This window comes from Peromyscus maniculatus, chromosome 21, assembly GCF_049852395.1.
Source record: "Peromyscus maniculatus bairdii isolate BWxNUB_F1_BW_parent chromosome 21, HU_Pman_BW_mat_3.1, whole genome shotgun sequence".
NCBI lineage: Eukaryota > Metazoa > Chordata > Mammalia > Rodentia > Cricetidae > Peromyscus > Peromyscus maniculatus.
In genome coordinates, this window is record NC_134872.1 from 4458518 (window position 1) to 4474242 (window position 15725).

Below are 15725 nucleotides of genomic sequence, written 5' to 3' on the forward strand. Positions count from 1 at the left end.
TCCACACACCCCTGTGAGCTCCGCTGTGTCCCAGGGAGTGCTGCCCTGGACTCCACAGCACACTTCCAGGGGTCCTGGTGACAATACCTTGTGTCTTGTCCCCCAGAGGCAGGGCTTGGGGAGTCATTTTCTCTGGCTGAGTGTCAGAGGTTTACCACATTTCTGCTGCACACTTTGGTGATGGCTGTTTACTTGGACAGTTATGCTGGTCAGCAAGATGGCCACAGTGGTTGTGCCTCAGTGGTGGCAGCAGGAGTTGGTAGAACCCTTCATGTAGTCTGTTCTCCTAATTTCTTTTTTGATATAAATTTAATCACATACATAAATTATTTTCCTTTCCTTCTTCTATTCTTTTACTACCTAACTAATGCTATAGAACATCACATGAGGAAGACCATGCTGACCTGCTGGCTCATGTATATTCCCTCTTAGCTACTGAGTCCCCCCAGGAAAATGTGCAGCTCTGTGATGAGGGGACCAGCTCTCCCTGAGGTCACTAGTGTGATGACAGAATTGTCCAAACAGACACAGTTTAGTGTCAGCATTGGTTTAACTTTGTCTTTGTAGATTTCAGTTTGTCTTGTTAATTGAGGGATTTATTAATTCGTCCTCACAGATCCCCCGAAGGCACATGTGACCCATCACCCCATACTCAAAGGAGACCGCACCCTGAGGTGCTGGGCCCTGGGCTTCTACCCTGCTGAGATCTCCATGACCTGGCAGAGAGATGGGGAGGATCTGATTCAGGACATTGAGCTGGTGGAGACCAGACCTTCTGGGGATGGAACCTTCCAGAAGTGGGCAGCTGTGGTGGTGCCTTCTGGGGAGGAGCAGAGATACACATGCCATGTGCACCATGAGGGTCTGCCTGAGCCCCTCACCCTGAGATGGGGTAAGGAGGGTATGGGTCAGAGCTGGGGTCAGGGAAAGCTGGAGCCTTCTGCAGACCATGAGCAGGGTCAGGGCTGACAGCTGGGGTCATGACCCCCAACCTTCACTTCCTGTCCTTCCCTTCCAGAGCCTCCTCAGTCCACTGTCCCCATCATGGCAATCATTGCTGTTCTGGTTCTTCTTGGAGCTGTGGCCATCATTGGAGCTGTGGTGGCTGTTGTGAGGAAGAGGAGGAGAAACACAGGTAGGAAAGGGCAGGTCTGGTTCTCTCTCAGCCCCTTTTAGAAGTGTGCTCTGCCTCACTAATGGGAAACATCCACACCCCTCATTGCTCCTGTCTCTAACCTGGGTCTGCTGTCAGTTTTGGAACCTTCCTAGGGTCGGGGTCTTCCCTGGTCTCTCACACCTTTTCTTCTCACAGGTGTAGCTAGAGTTTTCCTGCCCTGCCCACAGTCAGGACAAATCTCTCTCACCCGCCAGTCCCACAGCCGCTCAGACCCAACCAAGTAAACGCAGAGACTTATATTGCTTACAAACTGTATGGCCGTGGCAGGCTTCTTGCTAACTGTTCTTATATCTTAAATTAATCCATTTCCATAAATCTATACCTTGCCTCGTGGCTCATGGCTTACTGGCATCTTCACATGCTGCTTGTCATGGCAGTGGCTGGCAGTGACTCCTTCTGCCTTCCTGTTCTTTCTTTCTCCTCTCTGTTAGTCCCGCCTATACTTCCTGCCTAGCCACTGGTCAATCAGTGTTTTATTTATTGACCAATCAGAGTAATTTGACATACAGACCATCCCACAGCACACAGGTGCAAAGAGAGGGAACAATACTCCAGCTTCCGGTAAGTATGGGGAGCGGGATTGTCCCTGAAGCCTGTGGAGTAAAGCTAGAGTATTTGGGGAGCTCTGCCAACCCATAATACCTCCTCCAGTGAAATCTTCCAGAGGCCATGTTTTCACCTCCTATGACTATATATAATTTTACCTAGGCAGGGACAGAGCCCAGTCTCTCCAAGACTGTAAAGGTGACACTCTGGGATCTGATTTGGGGAGGGGTAAAGTGGACATGATTGGGGTTCAGGGACTTCCAGAATCACCTCTGAGTGAGTGGTGGTTGTTGGGATATTGTCTTCACAGTGATTGTTCATGGCTCTTGTTTGTAGCGTGAAGACAGCTGCCCGGCCAGACAGAGTGACAGAGATGTGCTCAGGTCTCTCCTGTGACGTCCTGAGCCCCTCAGTTCACTCTCAGCAACAGTGTCTGATGTTCCCTGTGACCCTGTGGGCTCAATGTGAAGAACTGGGGAGCCCAGCCCCCCCCTGCACACCAGGACCCTGTCCCTGCACTGCCTGTGTTCCCTTCCACAGCCAACCTTCCTGGTCCAGCAGGCAGGAGGGGACATCTCCATCCTGTCACCTCCATGCTGCCCTGAGCTGCAGCCCCTGACTCCCCACTGAAAATAAGAATCTGAATGTAAACTTGATTGTTCACCTCCTTGATCTGGCAGGTGGATTGGCAGGTAAATTAAATTTACTGAGTATAAATGTTTGATGAATGAATAAAAAATAAAATCATAGATCAGACAGAAAAGCAGATGGAGAAGGAGGGAGATCTTTGCTAAAAGGGAAAGCTCAGGTGACTCTGACCTCAGTGTGAGGGGACCTGGTGCTGCACCCGACACACCAGCATGTGGCCTGAGGTTGTATTAATCAAGGGAGCTTCTGTAGAAGAGGGAGGTGAGGGTGTGAATTCTCCTCTAGACTGAAACATCCCTGCTGGAACCAGGAGGAGCTGAGGAGGCTCAGGAAACACAAGAAGCTACAGGTTCATGGAGCTGACACAATGTAGCGCTTCCCTCTCAGGGTTAAACCAGCTGCAGTTCCTGAGGGAGAGGAGACTGTTGAGTGGAGCTGCTGGGAGCTGTGCAGGGGACTGCAGTGATGCAGCTGGGTGAGTGACATGCACACTGGGTGGGCAGCTCAGTGGTTAACCCCGGACTCACCGAGGCTCCTGTGAGTGAACAGTAAGCTCAGGGTTCAGCGAACTGACCCTGGATGGATGTTTCCCTTGGTCAGCTGTCACTGTCTCCATCTGGGGTGGAGGAAATCCACTCCTCAAGCAGAGGACACAGCAGTGTCCATTGTGATCAGTCCACAGAGTCTGTTCCAGATGTGAGATGTAGTCCTGTTTCTAAGACACACTGGAAAGTGATACAGAGTTGCTGGTCTCCTGCAGCAAGGGCTGTGGTGGGAAGATGCCTGTGACACAGTGTAAGGGAATCAACAAGGATAGGTTGTGTCAGGAGGTAGAGGGCAGAAGGGAAGGTGTCCAGAGTGCAGGGTAGAGGAACAGAGCAGAGAGTTGTTGTTTTTTAAAAAAATTTATTAAATTTTTTAGTGTGGCACACTGGCACGTACTTTATTCCTAACCCTTTCAAAGTGGAGGCAGGTGGATATCTGTGAGTTCAAGTCCAGCCTGGTCTACATAGTGACACCATCTCAAAATTATTTTTTAATTATGTGTTGTATCATAGCAACTTTTCTGTTGCTGTGATAAAACACCATGACCAAAGCAACATTTAGAAGGGTTTATTTGGGCTACAGCTCCAATGGATAAGAGTTCATCACAGCAGGCAAGCAGGGAAAGAGCTACAGGCATGGTGGGGGAGCAGGAAGCTGAGAGCTCACAGCTTCAGCTGCAAACAGGAAGCAGAGAGAGCAAAATGGAGGCACATGGTTTGACTGTCACAGCCCCTCCCTTCCCCAGTAACACACTTCCTCCAGCAAGGCCACACCTCTTAAACTTCAACCTTCCCAAATAGCACCACCAACTAGGGAACAAAGTTCAACTACCCAGCACTATGGGGACATTACTGTCTAAATCCACCACAGTGGATGTGTGGCATCCATGGGGGTGTGATCATCTCAGTACAGGGCTCCTGGAGGTCGGAAGAGGGTGTCAGATGCCTTGGGTATGGGTGCTGGGAACTAAAATTGGTTCTGGGCAGGAGCAGAAGGTGCTCTCGGTGTCTCAGTCATCCACCTTGCCCTAAGGATGTTGTTTAAACAGGTGTTCAGTGTGGTGTCATTCAGAGGGTGACCTCTGAGGAAAGATTTGAAGATCCTATAAAATCAGTCTTTGACTTCTTCCTTTCTAATTTGTATCCCCTTGATCTCCTTCAGTTGTCTGATTTCTCTAGTTAGAACTTCCAATCCAAAGTGAACAGATATGGAGAAAGTAGACAGCCCTGTCTTGTTCCTGATTTTAGTGGAATTGCTTTCTCTCCATTTAATTTGATGTTCGCTGTAGGTTTGCTGTGAATTACCTTGATTATGTTTAGATAGGTCCCTTATATCCCTGATCTCTCCAAGATTTTTATCATGAAGGGTTGTTGGATTTTGTCAAAGGCTTTTTTCAGCATTGAAAGAGATGATCATGTGTTTTTTTCTTTTGGCTTGTTTATATGCAAGTATTTTGTTGAGTATTTTTGCATCTATGTTCATAAGGGAAAATGATTGGTAATTCACTTTCTGTGTTGAATCTTTGTGTGGTTTTGGTATAACTGTGGCCTTATAAAATGAGTTTTGCAATGTTCCTTCTGTTTCTATTTTGTGGAATAATTTGAGGAGTATTGGAGGCAATTCTTCTTTGAATAGCTGGTAGAATTCTGGGATAAAAATGTCTTGCCCAGGACTTTTATTGTTGGAAGATTTTTAATTTAAGGAACTGCTTCTATTTCCTTAGGCATTATAGGTCTATTTAAATTGTCTATCTGATCTGATCTGGGAAGTACATGTTTTTAAAGTATGACCTAATTCTGTAGAATAATCTTGTTCTACACTATGAATATGTATTACTCTCACTTGTTAATAAAAAGCTGACAGCCCAGTTGCTGGGTAGGAAGCTAGGTGGGAAGGCCAAAGTAAGAATGCTGGGAAGAGGAAGAGTCAGGAGTCGCCAGCCAGATACAGTGGAAGCAAGATGAGAATCCCATACTGAGAAAAGGTACCAAGCCACAGGGCTAAATAGATAAGAATTATGGGTTAATTTAAGTGTAAGAACTAGTTAGTAATAGGCCTGAGCTACTGTCCTAGCATTTATAATTAATATTAAGCCTCTGAGTCAGTTATTTGGAAAGCTGTTGCTGGATATTTGGGAGTTGTAGTAGAGACAGAAACTTCCATATACAACCTAATGATTCTTAGATTTCCTTAGTGTCTGTTGTTATGTACCCTTTTCATTTCTGATTTTACTAATTTGGATATTGTCTCTCTGACTTTTTCTTAGCTTGAATAAGGGTTTGTCTATCTTGTTGTCTTTCTCAAAGAACCAACTCTTTGTTTCATTGATTCTTTGTATCTTTCACTTTGTTTCAATGTTATTGATGTCAGCCGTCAGTTTGATTATATCTTGCAAGCTACTATTCTTGGGTGTGCTTGCTTCTTTTTGTTCTAGAACTTTCATGTGTGATGTTAAGTTGCTACTATGAGATCTCTCCAATTATTTTATGTAGGTACTTAGTGGTATGAACATTCCTCTTAGCACCACTTTCATTGTGTCCCATAAGTTTGAGTATGTTTTCAACACTAATTTTCATTGAATTCTAGAAAGTCTTTCATTTCATTTCTGTCTTGTCCCAGTAGTCATCCACTAGAGAGCTGTTCAGTTTCCATGAGTTTGTAGACTTTCTGTTGTTTTTGTTGTTGTTGAAATCCAGCTTTAAGTCATGGTTGTCTGTTCGTTTAGAGAGGATTATTTCAATTTTCTTCTGTCTGTTGAGACTTACTTTGTGTATGGTATGTGATCAGTTTTGGAGAAAGTTCCATGAGGTACTGAGAAGAATGTATATTCTTTTGTGTTTGAATAGAGTGTTCTGTAGATATCTGCTTGGTCCATTTGGTTTATAATGTCTGTTAACTCCAGTACGTCTCTGTTTAGTGTTTGTCTGGTTGACCAGTCCATTGGTGAGAGTGGGGTCTACTGAATTCTCCCACTATCAATGTGTGATGGTCGATGTATGGTTTATGCTTTAGTAATATTTCTTTTACAAACGTGAGTGCCCATGTGTTCAGGGCATAGATGTTAAGAATTGAAACATTATGTTGGTGGATTTTTCCTTTGATGAATATGAAGTGTTCTTCCCTATTTTTTTTGATTAATTTTGGATATAGTCTATCTGTTAGGTATCTGAGTGGCTACACTAGTTTGCTTCTTGGATCTATTTTCTTGGAATCTGTTTTTCCAACCATTTACTCTGAGGTAATGCCTATCTTTAGTGTTAAAGTGTGTTTCTTGTATGCAGCAGAAGGATAGATCCTGTTCTTACATTCATTCTGTTAGTCTGTGTCTTTTTATTGGAGAATTGAATCCGTTAATATTGAGAGATATCAGTGACCAATGATTGTTAATCCCTGTTATTTTGTTGTTGTTGTTGTTGTTGTTGTTGTTGTTATTGTTGTTGTTGTTGTTGTTGGTGGTGGTGTGTGTGTGTGTTTCCCATCTTTGGTTTTGCTACTGTGAAATAATTTATTTCCGATGTTTTTGTGGGTGTAATTGACCCCCATATGTTGGATTTTTCCTTCTAGCACCTTCTGTAGGTCTGGATTTGTAGATAGATTCTTGTTAAAACTGACTTTGACAAAAAATATCTTTTTTTCTCTGTCTATGGTGATCAAAAGTTTTGCTGGGTATAGTAGTCTGGGCTGGCATCTGTGGTCTCTTAGAGTCTGCAGCACATCTGTCCAGGCCCTTCTGGATTTTAGAGTTTCCACTGAAAGGCAGCGGTAATCCAAATAGGTCTGCATTTATGTTACTTGTTCTTTTTCCCTTAAGCTTTTAATAGTCTTTCTTTGTTCTGTATGTTTGGTGTTTTGATTATTATGTGGCCGGGGTACTTCCTTCTGATCCAATCTGTTTGTATCTTTGTAGACTTCTCCTTCTTTGGTCATGAAAACTTTCTATTATTTTGTTGGTAATATTTTCTGGGCCTTTGAACTGGGTTTTTTCCTCATTTCTATTCCTATTATCCTTAGGTTTGGTCTTTCATAGTGTCCCAGATTTCCTGGATATTTTGGGTCTCGGATGTTTAGATTAAATGTTTTCTTTGACTAATGTGTCTGTCTCTTCTACTGTATCTTCAATGCCTGAGATTCTCTCTTCCATCCCTTGCATTCTGTTGGTGAAGCATCTGTAGTCCCCGTTCACTTACCTAGATTTTCCATCTCCAGAACTCTCTCAGTTTGTGTTTTCTTTATTGCTTCTGTTTCTGTTTTCAGTTCTTGAACACTTTTATTTGCTTCCTTCAACTGTTTGTTTGGGTTTTTCGGTTTGTTTGTTTTTCTTGACTTTCATTAACGGATTTACTCATTCCTCTAATTTTTTTAAATCCTTCAATTTCTTTAAGAAAGGAAGAAGTTGCCAGGAAGCAGTGGAGCACACCTTTAATCTCAGCACTCAGCCAGCCTGGTCTAGAGAGCAAGATCCAGGACAGGCACCACAACTACACAGAAAAACCCTGTCTGGAAAAACAACAACAAATAAACAAACAAACAAAAAAAACAGAAAAGAAGGAAGGAAGGAAGGGAGGAAGGAAGGAAGAAATCAAAGTACCTTTATTTGCATATGATATCATGGTATACATAAGAGAATTCCAAAAATTCTACCAGGGAACTCCTACAGCTGATAAACACCTTCAGTGATGAGGCTGGATATAAGATTACTCAAAAAAATATCAGTAGCCCTCATAGAAACAAATGACAAACACACTGAGAAAGAAATCAGGGAAACAACTTCCTTCACAATAGCCACCAACAATATAAAATATCTTGGGGTAACTAAACCAGGCAAGTGAAAGACTTGTATGGCAAAACTTCAAGTCTGTGAATAAAGAAACTAAAGAAGATATCAGAAGACGGAAAGATCTCCCATCCTCATGGATTGGTAGGAGTAACATAGTGAAAATGGCCATCTTAACAAAAGCGTCCACAAATTCAACACCATCCCCATCAAATTCTTTATGGTCCTTGAAAGGAAAAGGCTCAACTTTATATGGAAAATCAAAAAACTCAGGATCACTAAATCAATACTGAACAATAAAAGAACTTCTGGGGGTTTCACAATCCCTGATTTCAAGCTCCACTACAGAGTTTTAGTGCTAAAAGCTGCATGGTATTGGCATAAAAACGAACATGTTGATCAATGGAATTGAATCAAAGACCCAGACATACAGCCACACACCTATGGACACCTGATTTTTGAGAAAGAAGCCAAAAAATTACACAATGGATAAAAGAAATCATCTTCAACATTTGTTGCTGGTCTAGCTGGATGTCTGCATGTAGTAGAATGCAAATAGATCTGTACATATTACCCAGCACAAAACCCAAGTCCAAGGAGTTCAAAGACCTCAAATCCAGATTCACTGAACCTGACCGAAAAGAAAGTAGGGAAAAGCCTTGAACACATCATACAGTGATAACTTCCTAACAGAACACTGATAGTCAAATCACAATCCAATTAAAAAATAGTGTACAGATCTAAACAGAGAATTCTCAACAGAAGAATTTCAAGTGGACAAGAAGCATTTAAAGAAATGTTCAACAACATTGGCACAGGAGACAGCTTCCTGAACAGAACACCAACAGCACAGGCACTAAGATCAACAATTAATAAATGAGACCTCATGAAACTGAAAAGTTTTTCTAAGGAAAAGGACACTGTCAATACAACAAAACAACAGCCTACTGATTGGGAAATATCCTCACCAACCCCACATTCCACAGAGGACTGATTTCCAAACTAAATCAAGAACTTAAGAAACTAGATATCAACTAACCAAATAAAAATCCAATTAAAAATGGAGTACAGATCTAAACAGAGAATTCTCAACAGAAGAATCCCAAATGGCCAAGAATCACTTAAGGAATGTTCATCATCCATCACCATCAGGAAATACAAATCAAAACGACTCTGAGATTTCATCTTACACCTGTCAGAATGGCTATGATCAAAAACACAAGTGACAGCTCATGCTGGAGAAGAGTGTAAATTCCATTGCTGTTGGGAGTGTAAACTTGTGCAGCCACTTTGGAAGTCAGTGTGGTGGTTTTTCAGAAAACTGGCAAACAATCTATCACAATACCCAGCTATACCACTCTTAGGCAAATATCCAAGGAGCACACAATCATCCTACAAGGACACTTGCTCAACTGTGTTCATAGCAGCTTTATTTGTAACAGCCAGAACCTGGAAACAACCTAGATGTCCCTGAACTGTGAATGTATAAAGAAAATGTGGTATATTTACAAGAAGACCAGGAAATTTGAAGGCAAATGGATGGAACTAGAAAAAATCATCCTGAGTGAGGTAACCAGACCATGAAAGACAAAGATGACATGGACACACTCGTAAGTGGATATTAGCTGTAAAATGAAGGACAACTAGGCTGCAGTCCACAGACTCAAAGAAACTAAGTAACAAAGAGGGTTCATGGGGGAGACCTGGATCCCCCTAGGAAAGGGAAATAGAGATTTCGTGAGTGGACTAGGAACATGTAGGGCGGGGAACTTGAGGGATCAGGTTGGGGGACAGAGTGGGGAGAGTACTGAAAGAGACTACTAGAAAGGGGGGACATTTCAGGGTCAGGTAAAAAACCTGGTGCAAGGGAATCTCCCAGGAATCTAAAGAATGACCCCAGCAAGACTCCTATCAATAGCGATACATAACCTGAACTGGCTGTCTTGTGACCAGATTGGTGCCTAGCCCAATTGTCATTAGAGAGGCTCCATCCACCAGCTGATGGAAATGGATGCAGACCCACAGCCAAACATTAGGTGGAGTTTGGAAGAGGAGGAGAAAGAATTATAGGAGCCTGGGGGTCAAGGACACACAAGAAAACTCAGAATCAATGAACCTGGGCTCATAGGGGTTCACAGAGACTGAATGACAACCAGGGAGCCTGCATGGGACTGACCTAGGCACTCTGCTTACATGTGATAGTTGTGTAGCTTGGTCTTCTTGTGGAACTCCTAACAGTGGGAGCAGGGGCTGTCTTCATCTCTTTTACTGACTTTTGGGTCCCTACTCCCCATACTGGGTCACCTTGCCCAGACTCAATATGTGGGGAGGGGCTTAGTCTTTCTGTGACTTGATATGTGATGTTTTGTTGATACCAATGGGAGACATGTCCTTACCTAAACAGAAATGGAGGAGGAGTGTATTGGGGATGGAAACAGAGGGGGTGGGGGAGGGATGGGAGGAGAGGAGGAGGGGAAACTGCAGCTGGGATGTAAAATAAAATAAATTTTATATAAAAAGAAGAAATATTCAACATCCTTAGCCATGAAGGAAATGGGAGAGAATGGGCGACTTGGAGGGGGCACACTCTGATTGGCATATATTGTAAGAAAGAAGAATAAATAAAAGATAATAATTTGATGGGTGGTGGTGGCACACGCCTTTAATTCCAGCACTCGGGAGGCAGAGCCAGGTGGATGTCTGTGAGGTAGAGGCCAGCCGGGTCTACAGAGTGAGATCGGGACAGGTACCAAAACTAGACAGAGAAACCCTGTCTTGAAAAGCCAATAATAATAATTATAATTATAATAATTTATTAAATGTTTTCTTTATTTTAAATACCAACCACAGTTTCCCCTCCCTCCTCTCCTCCCGTTCCCTACCCCCATCCACTCCTCCTCTGTTCCATCCAGCATGACGCAGGCCTCCCATGGGAGTCAACGAAGCATGGCACATCAGGTTGAGGCAGGACCAAGCTCCTCCCCATGCATCAAGGATGGGTGAGGCGACCCAGCATGGGTAATGGATTCCCCAAAGCCAGCTCAAGTGCCAGGGACAGGTGCTGATCTCACAGCTAGGAGCCCCACAAACAGACCAAGGTACACAACTGTCACACACATGCAGAGGGCCTAGGTCAGTCCCATGCAGTCCCCTTAGCTGTCAGGCCAGAGTCCATGAGCTCAGGTCAGCTGTCTCTGTGGGTTCCCCTGCCATGACCTTGACCTTGATGACTCCTACAATCCTTCCTCCCTCTCTTCAACAGGACTTATGGAACTCAGCCCAGTGCTTGGCTATGGATCTCTGCATCAGTTTCCTTCAGTTCCTGAATGAAGGCTCTCTGATGGAAAAAGAAGAATAAGAACAAGAGTAAGAGTAAAAAGAAGCAGGAGGAAGAGGAGGAGAAGGACAGAAGGAGAAAGAGAAGGAGGAGGAGGAGGAGGAGGAGAAGGAAAGAAGGAGAAATAGAAATCATTCTCAAGGCTACTGAACCAGGTTCCTTCCAGGCTGTGGATCATGCCATCAGATGCTCTGAGGCAGGAGCATGGCTGTGTGATCTGAGTATAAGGAAGCAGAGGCCTGGAGCAGATCACAGTCTGTACACCATGAGGACTGGAATGCTGGAAATGTCCAACTGTTTCATAGCAGTTTTTTCTGAGTTGAAACATTCCCTCTTGGAGGGACAGGGAGGCCCATGACACTCAGGAGGTGACAAAAGGTCATATTTCTCGGAGAACAGCAAGTTGGAAGAGGGTCTGGAGAGATGGCTCCTTGGGGAAGAGCACTGGCTGCTCCTCCAGAGCACAGGGTTTGACTCCCAGCACCCACATGACTGCTCACTGTTATCTGTGACTCCAGTTCCAGAGATTCAAGCCCTTCCCTTACCTCAGCGGGCACTGCACACACTTGGTGCACGTACATACATATATAATAAATACTCATACATGTAAAGTAAAATAATTTTATATAAAGAAACTGACAACTCTCTAGAATTCCTCCCCAGCAGTATGGAAAGGAGTAACATGCTCTGGGGGAGCCAATGACCATCCAGCTGTGGAGGGAATTCCCTGACCTTCCAGCTGCCTGGAAGCTGTGCAGAGGACTGCAGGGAGGAAGTTGATGAGTCACTTCCTGCATTGGGGTGGGCTTTGAGTGATGCCATGAACTGTGTGTTATTCCTGGTCCTGTGAGTAACACCTCACACACACTCCTGTTGGTGACCCCAGTAAAACCTCCCTGGTTCACTAAGCTGGACATTGATGCAATGGTTACCTTGTCAGCCATGAGTTCTCTATCTGAGGTGAACAGACATATGTGTGTGTTTCCAGGGAAAGTCTGTCACACAACACAGACCTGTGTTCACAGTGTGACAGGGAGTCAGAGCAGTTGAGCAGAAGGGGACAGAGGCACAACTTCTCTCCTGACAGGATCTGCTGGAGGGAACTCTAGCAGGGGAGGAACCAGGCAGGCAGTGGAGACCTGGGGAAGCAGAGTCCTGCTCTGCTGCTCACTGCAGTCTCCTCCCCTGTGAGATGGGGGATGGGAAGTGAGGCATCCTGGGTCCACTCTGCAGGTGACATCACAGCTCTTCCCCCTGGACTAACTCTGGGTGTGAGAGGGAGGGGTGGAGCAGCAGGCAGAGCTGCAGACTGTCCTGGAGGAAGACAGAGTCGCCATGGGTGAAGAAGAGGAAGACTGTCAGGGATACAGGAGGAGGGACATGGAGGTTCTCAGTAGGTGACGCTGGGCTGAGATGTCCTCTAGAGATGCAGGGTCAATGGAGGGACAAAGGTGGAGACTATGAGGACATAGTTTGTGCTGGAGAAGACAGGTAGGTGACATCATAGTCACAGTCTTTGAGAACTGATGAGGAACTGAGGGAGTGATGGGTACAGGAGAGAATGGGGTGAGTGTAACTGAGAGAGGCATTTGATAGTTTAATGAGTTATTTTCTTTTTGAGACAGGGTCTCACTATTTAGCACAGGCTGGACTGGAACTTACTATGTAGACAAGGCTGGCCTCAAACTCACAGGGATCTGTGTCTGCCTCTGTCTCCTGAGTGCTGAGATTAAAGGTGTGTGCCACCATGCCTGGATCATATTGTTTAATTATATGCATATATGAGCCTGTGTGGGTGTGTGTCTGAGAATGCATGGCCCTTGCAGGCTAGAACATGGCATTACGGACTGTTGGAGTCACCTGACTGCAGACACTGAATACATACTCTCAAGCAAAGTGGCCTCTCTGGTCATCAGGATTTTATTTTGTTTCTTCTTTAAAACAAATTATTATTGTGTGTAGTGTGGGGGCAGGGCACACACGTGCTATGGCACATGTATGGAGGTCAGAGAACAACTTGGTAGTTGGTTCTCTCCTTCCCACATGTGGGTCCCAGGATGACACTCAGGGGTCAGGTGTGTGCAGCAAGTGCATTACCTCAAACAGTCACAAGAGGGGAGCAGAGGGCAGCAATGGCTCTGGCCCTGACCAGAGTTCTCACAGGGACTCCCTGAAGGAATCCTCCCACAGCTTCCCCTAGGATAGAGAGGTCACCTCAGAACAGGGCCCTCAGAAGGTCCAAGGAGCATCCAAGTGCATTTGACACAGAGAAAGGACAGCTATGGAGGGCCAGACGAGCTTCTGACTTGTACACAGTTGGCTCCTCCTGCCCTCGGTGAGGCCCTTTTAGTTAAAGCACAAACCAGTGACCAAACACCAGTCATGGCCAGGAACAGTGGTGCAGGCCTTAATCCAGGACTCAGGAGGCAGAGGCAGGTGGATCTTTCTGAGTTCAAGGCCAGCCTGGTCTACTAAGGGCAAGGGTGGAGTCTGGGTAGAAAGAAAGGAAGGAAGGAAGGAAGGAAGGAAGGAAGGAAGGAAGGAAGGAAGGAAGGAAGGAAGGAAAGAAGGAAAGGAAGAAAGGAAGAAAGGAAGAGAGGTACCACACCAAGCTCTCCCCATCCAGGAATTGTGGCTTCCACAGAAGGACCTTCTGCAGGTCTGGGAAGCTGGCTCTGACCAGATCTTGACCAGCAGTCCCCTCCACCCAGCCTGGCACTGAAGAGGGAGCTGCCATGTTCACTCTGGTGCGGGTTCCCTTAGGGAAGCCACTGGCTGAGGAAACAGCACTTTGTTCCTGTCACAGAGCAAGTCGGGCCTCCGTCCTGTGTTAACCTGCCCCACAGTTTACTCTTGGAAGCTGGCAGCACTGTTCCTGTGATGCTCAGAGGGTGATAACTGACAGAAGAAGAGGGAACTCAACACTTTCAGAGGTGAAGGGCGCTGGAGAGGCCACTCCAGCTTCCCCCATTTTGTTTTCTTCCCACAGAGTCTCACAGGGCAGCCCTGACTGCCTGTGTCATCCAAACACACAGCTCTGGCATCAAAGGGAATAACAAATTGTTTATTGTAGAGCCATGTTGTGGGATATTTTGATCACACTCTGACATTTCTGAGACTGCCCAATAAAGTTATACCTTGAATCAGGGTGAAGCCAGGGACTACTTGACAAGAACTGGCCATAGAGAAGCCAGCAATTTGGATAGAAAAGACTTACAGGAAGGAAAGGATGGGGACTGGAGTTTGAGCTTCTCTAGGTTCTGGGATGAGGGAAGAGTCTTAGTTGCTACTCAGCCTCTCTGAGATGGCAGGTTTTCACCCCAGCCTTTGATTCCTGAGTCTTGTTGATAAATAGAACAGTAGAGGTTTAATTTAAACCTACATATCAGAAACCTAGCCCCATCAGGCCATGTCCTGAGTGGCTAGTGGGGCACTGACTGAGGGTCCATGTTGCCGGAGAGATCATTAAAATATCAGTAGATTCGTATGCAGCCGCTAGCCAACAGAAAAACATCAGAGCCATATTTGAGTGACCATGTACTTAGTCACCCATGTTCCAACATGGAGGCAGTTACATGAAGTTTTCCTAGGAGCAGAACAAAGAAAGTCACAGATCAAGACACTGTTCAAACACATTGACACAGGCCTCAGATTCTATTTGGTGGCATTCTTAGCTTTTGGGTCTGTGAAAGCCAGTGGTCACTAAGTTAATAGATTTCAAAGGTTTTTTGTTTTTTGTTTGTTTGTTTGTTTGTTTGTTTTTCCTTTCTTTCTTTTTTTGGTTTTTCAAGACAGGGTTTCTCTGTGTAGTTTTGTGCCTTTCCTGGAACTCACTCTGTAGACCAGGCTGGCCTCAAATTCACAGAGATCAGCCTGCCTCTGCCTCCCAAGTGCTGGGATTAAAGACGTGTGCCACCATTGATGGATTCACAACACGCCCCCACAGTTGGGCATGTTTGCTCATGCCTGGCAGACCTGGCAGACCTAGACACTTCCACCTAGACCAATCCAGGTCAAAATAGCCATTTCCGGGTCAAGGCGTCTCATGTGACCAGGACCCTATGGCTTTACATGGTTGCGTAAGAGCAAAAAACACAACCATGTGATCTGCGCATGCATGGAGTAGGTCAACCTGTGTACACATGTGCACCACCCAGCCTTTATAATCCGGCGCCATATTCCCGGCTTCCTCCTCCTCCTCCTCCTCCTCCTCCTCCTCCTCCTCCTCCTCCTTCTTCTTCTTCTTCTTCTCCTTCTTCTCCTCCTCCTCCTCCTCCTCCTCCTCCTCCTTCTTCTTCCCCACACACGTGTCTCTCCGAAGGCCTGAGCACTCATCTGTCTCTTTCATCTTAATAAAACTCTTGTTAGTGGATTCTGTCATGTTGCATGACATTTCCTCGCAGGGTAAGAGCGCCGCTAAATAACAACCACCGCCTGGCTTAGGTTTTTTTTTAATCTATTAGTCATTGGGTGTTAGTTTCCACTCAGCGGTGGGCAAGAAATGGCTCTTCAAGAGTCTGAGGCTAGTCCAATTTGAGATAATTAGCCTCTGGACCTGCATCATCCCAACCTCTGCACATCACTGTAGTTTTAACCAATCAGTCTTTGTAGACACTGCTTCTTTCCAGAAATTCTTGATGACACCCAAAGCTCTGTGTAGATCACGCTGGCCTCAAACTCACAGAGATGCACCTGTC

General features: G+C 45.2%; 2 protein-coding genes across 8 annotated transcripts in view; both read left to right on the top strand.

Moving 5' to 3' along the window:
- LOC121820889 (H-2 class I histocompatibility antigen, D-D alpha chain-like) overlaps positions 1 to 15725 on the top strand; it is a 78191-nt gene that overhangs the window by 40908 nt on the left and 21558 nt on the right. The gene's annotated exons all lie outside the window — the stretch shown is intronic.
- The window catches only part of LOC143266828 (H-2 class I histocompatibility antigen, Q10 alpha chain-like), a 39349-nt gene that overhangs the window by 2066 nt on the left and 21558 nt on the right, over positions 1 to 15725 (top strand). Inside the window, exons 4-7 of one of the 7 annotated variants that reach the window (XR_013046690.1) lie at positions 617 to 892; positions 1019 to 1135; positions 7304 to 9301; positions 10954 to 12398. Coding sequence is in view for 3 of the 7 variants with exons in the window: in XM_076557265.1 (XP_076413380.1) it covers positions 617 to 892; positions 1019 to 1135; positions 7300 to 7340 (434 nt within the window). In the remaining 4 variants the exon portion in view is untranslated. The other 6 variants (XR_013046692.1, XR_013046691.1, XR_013046693.1 and 3 more) reach the window with 6 other exon arrangements.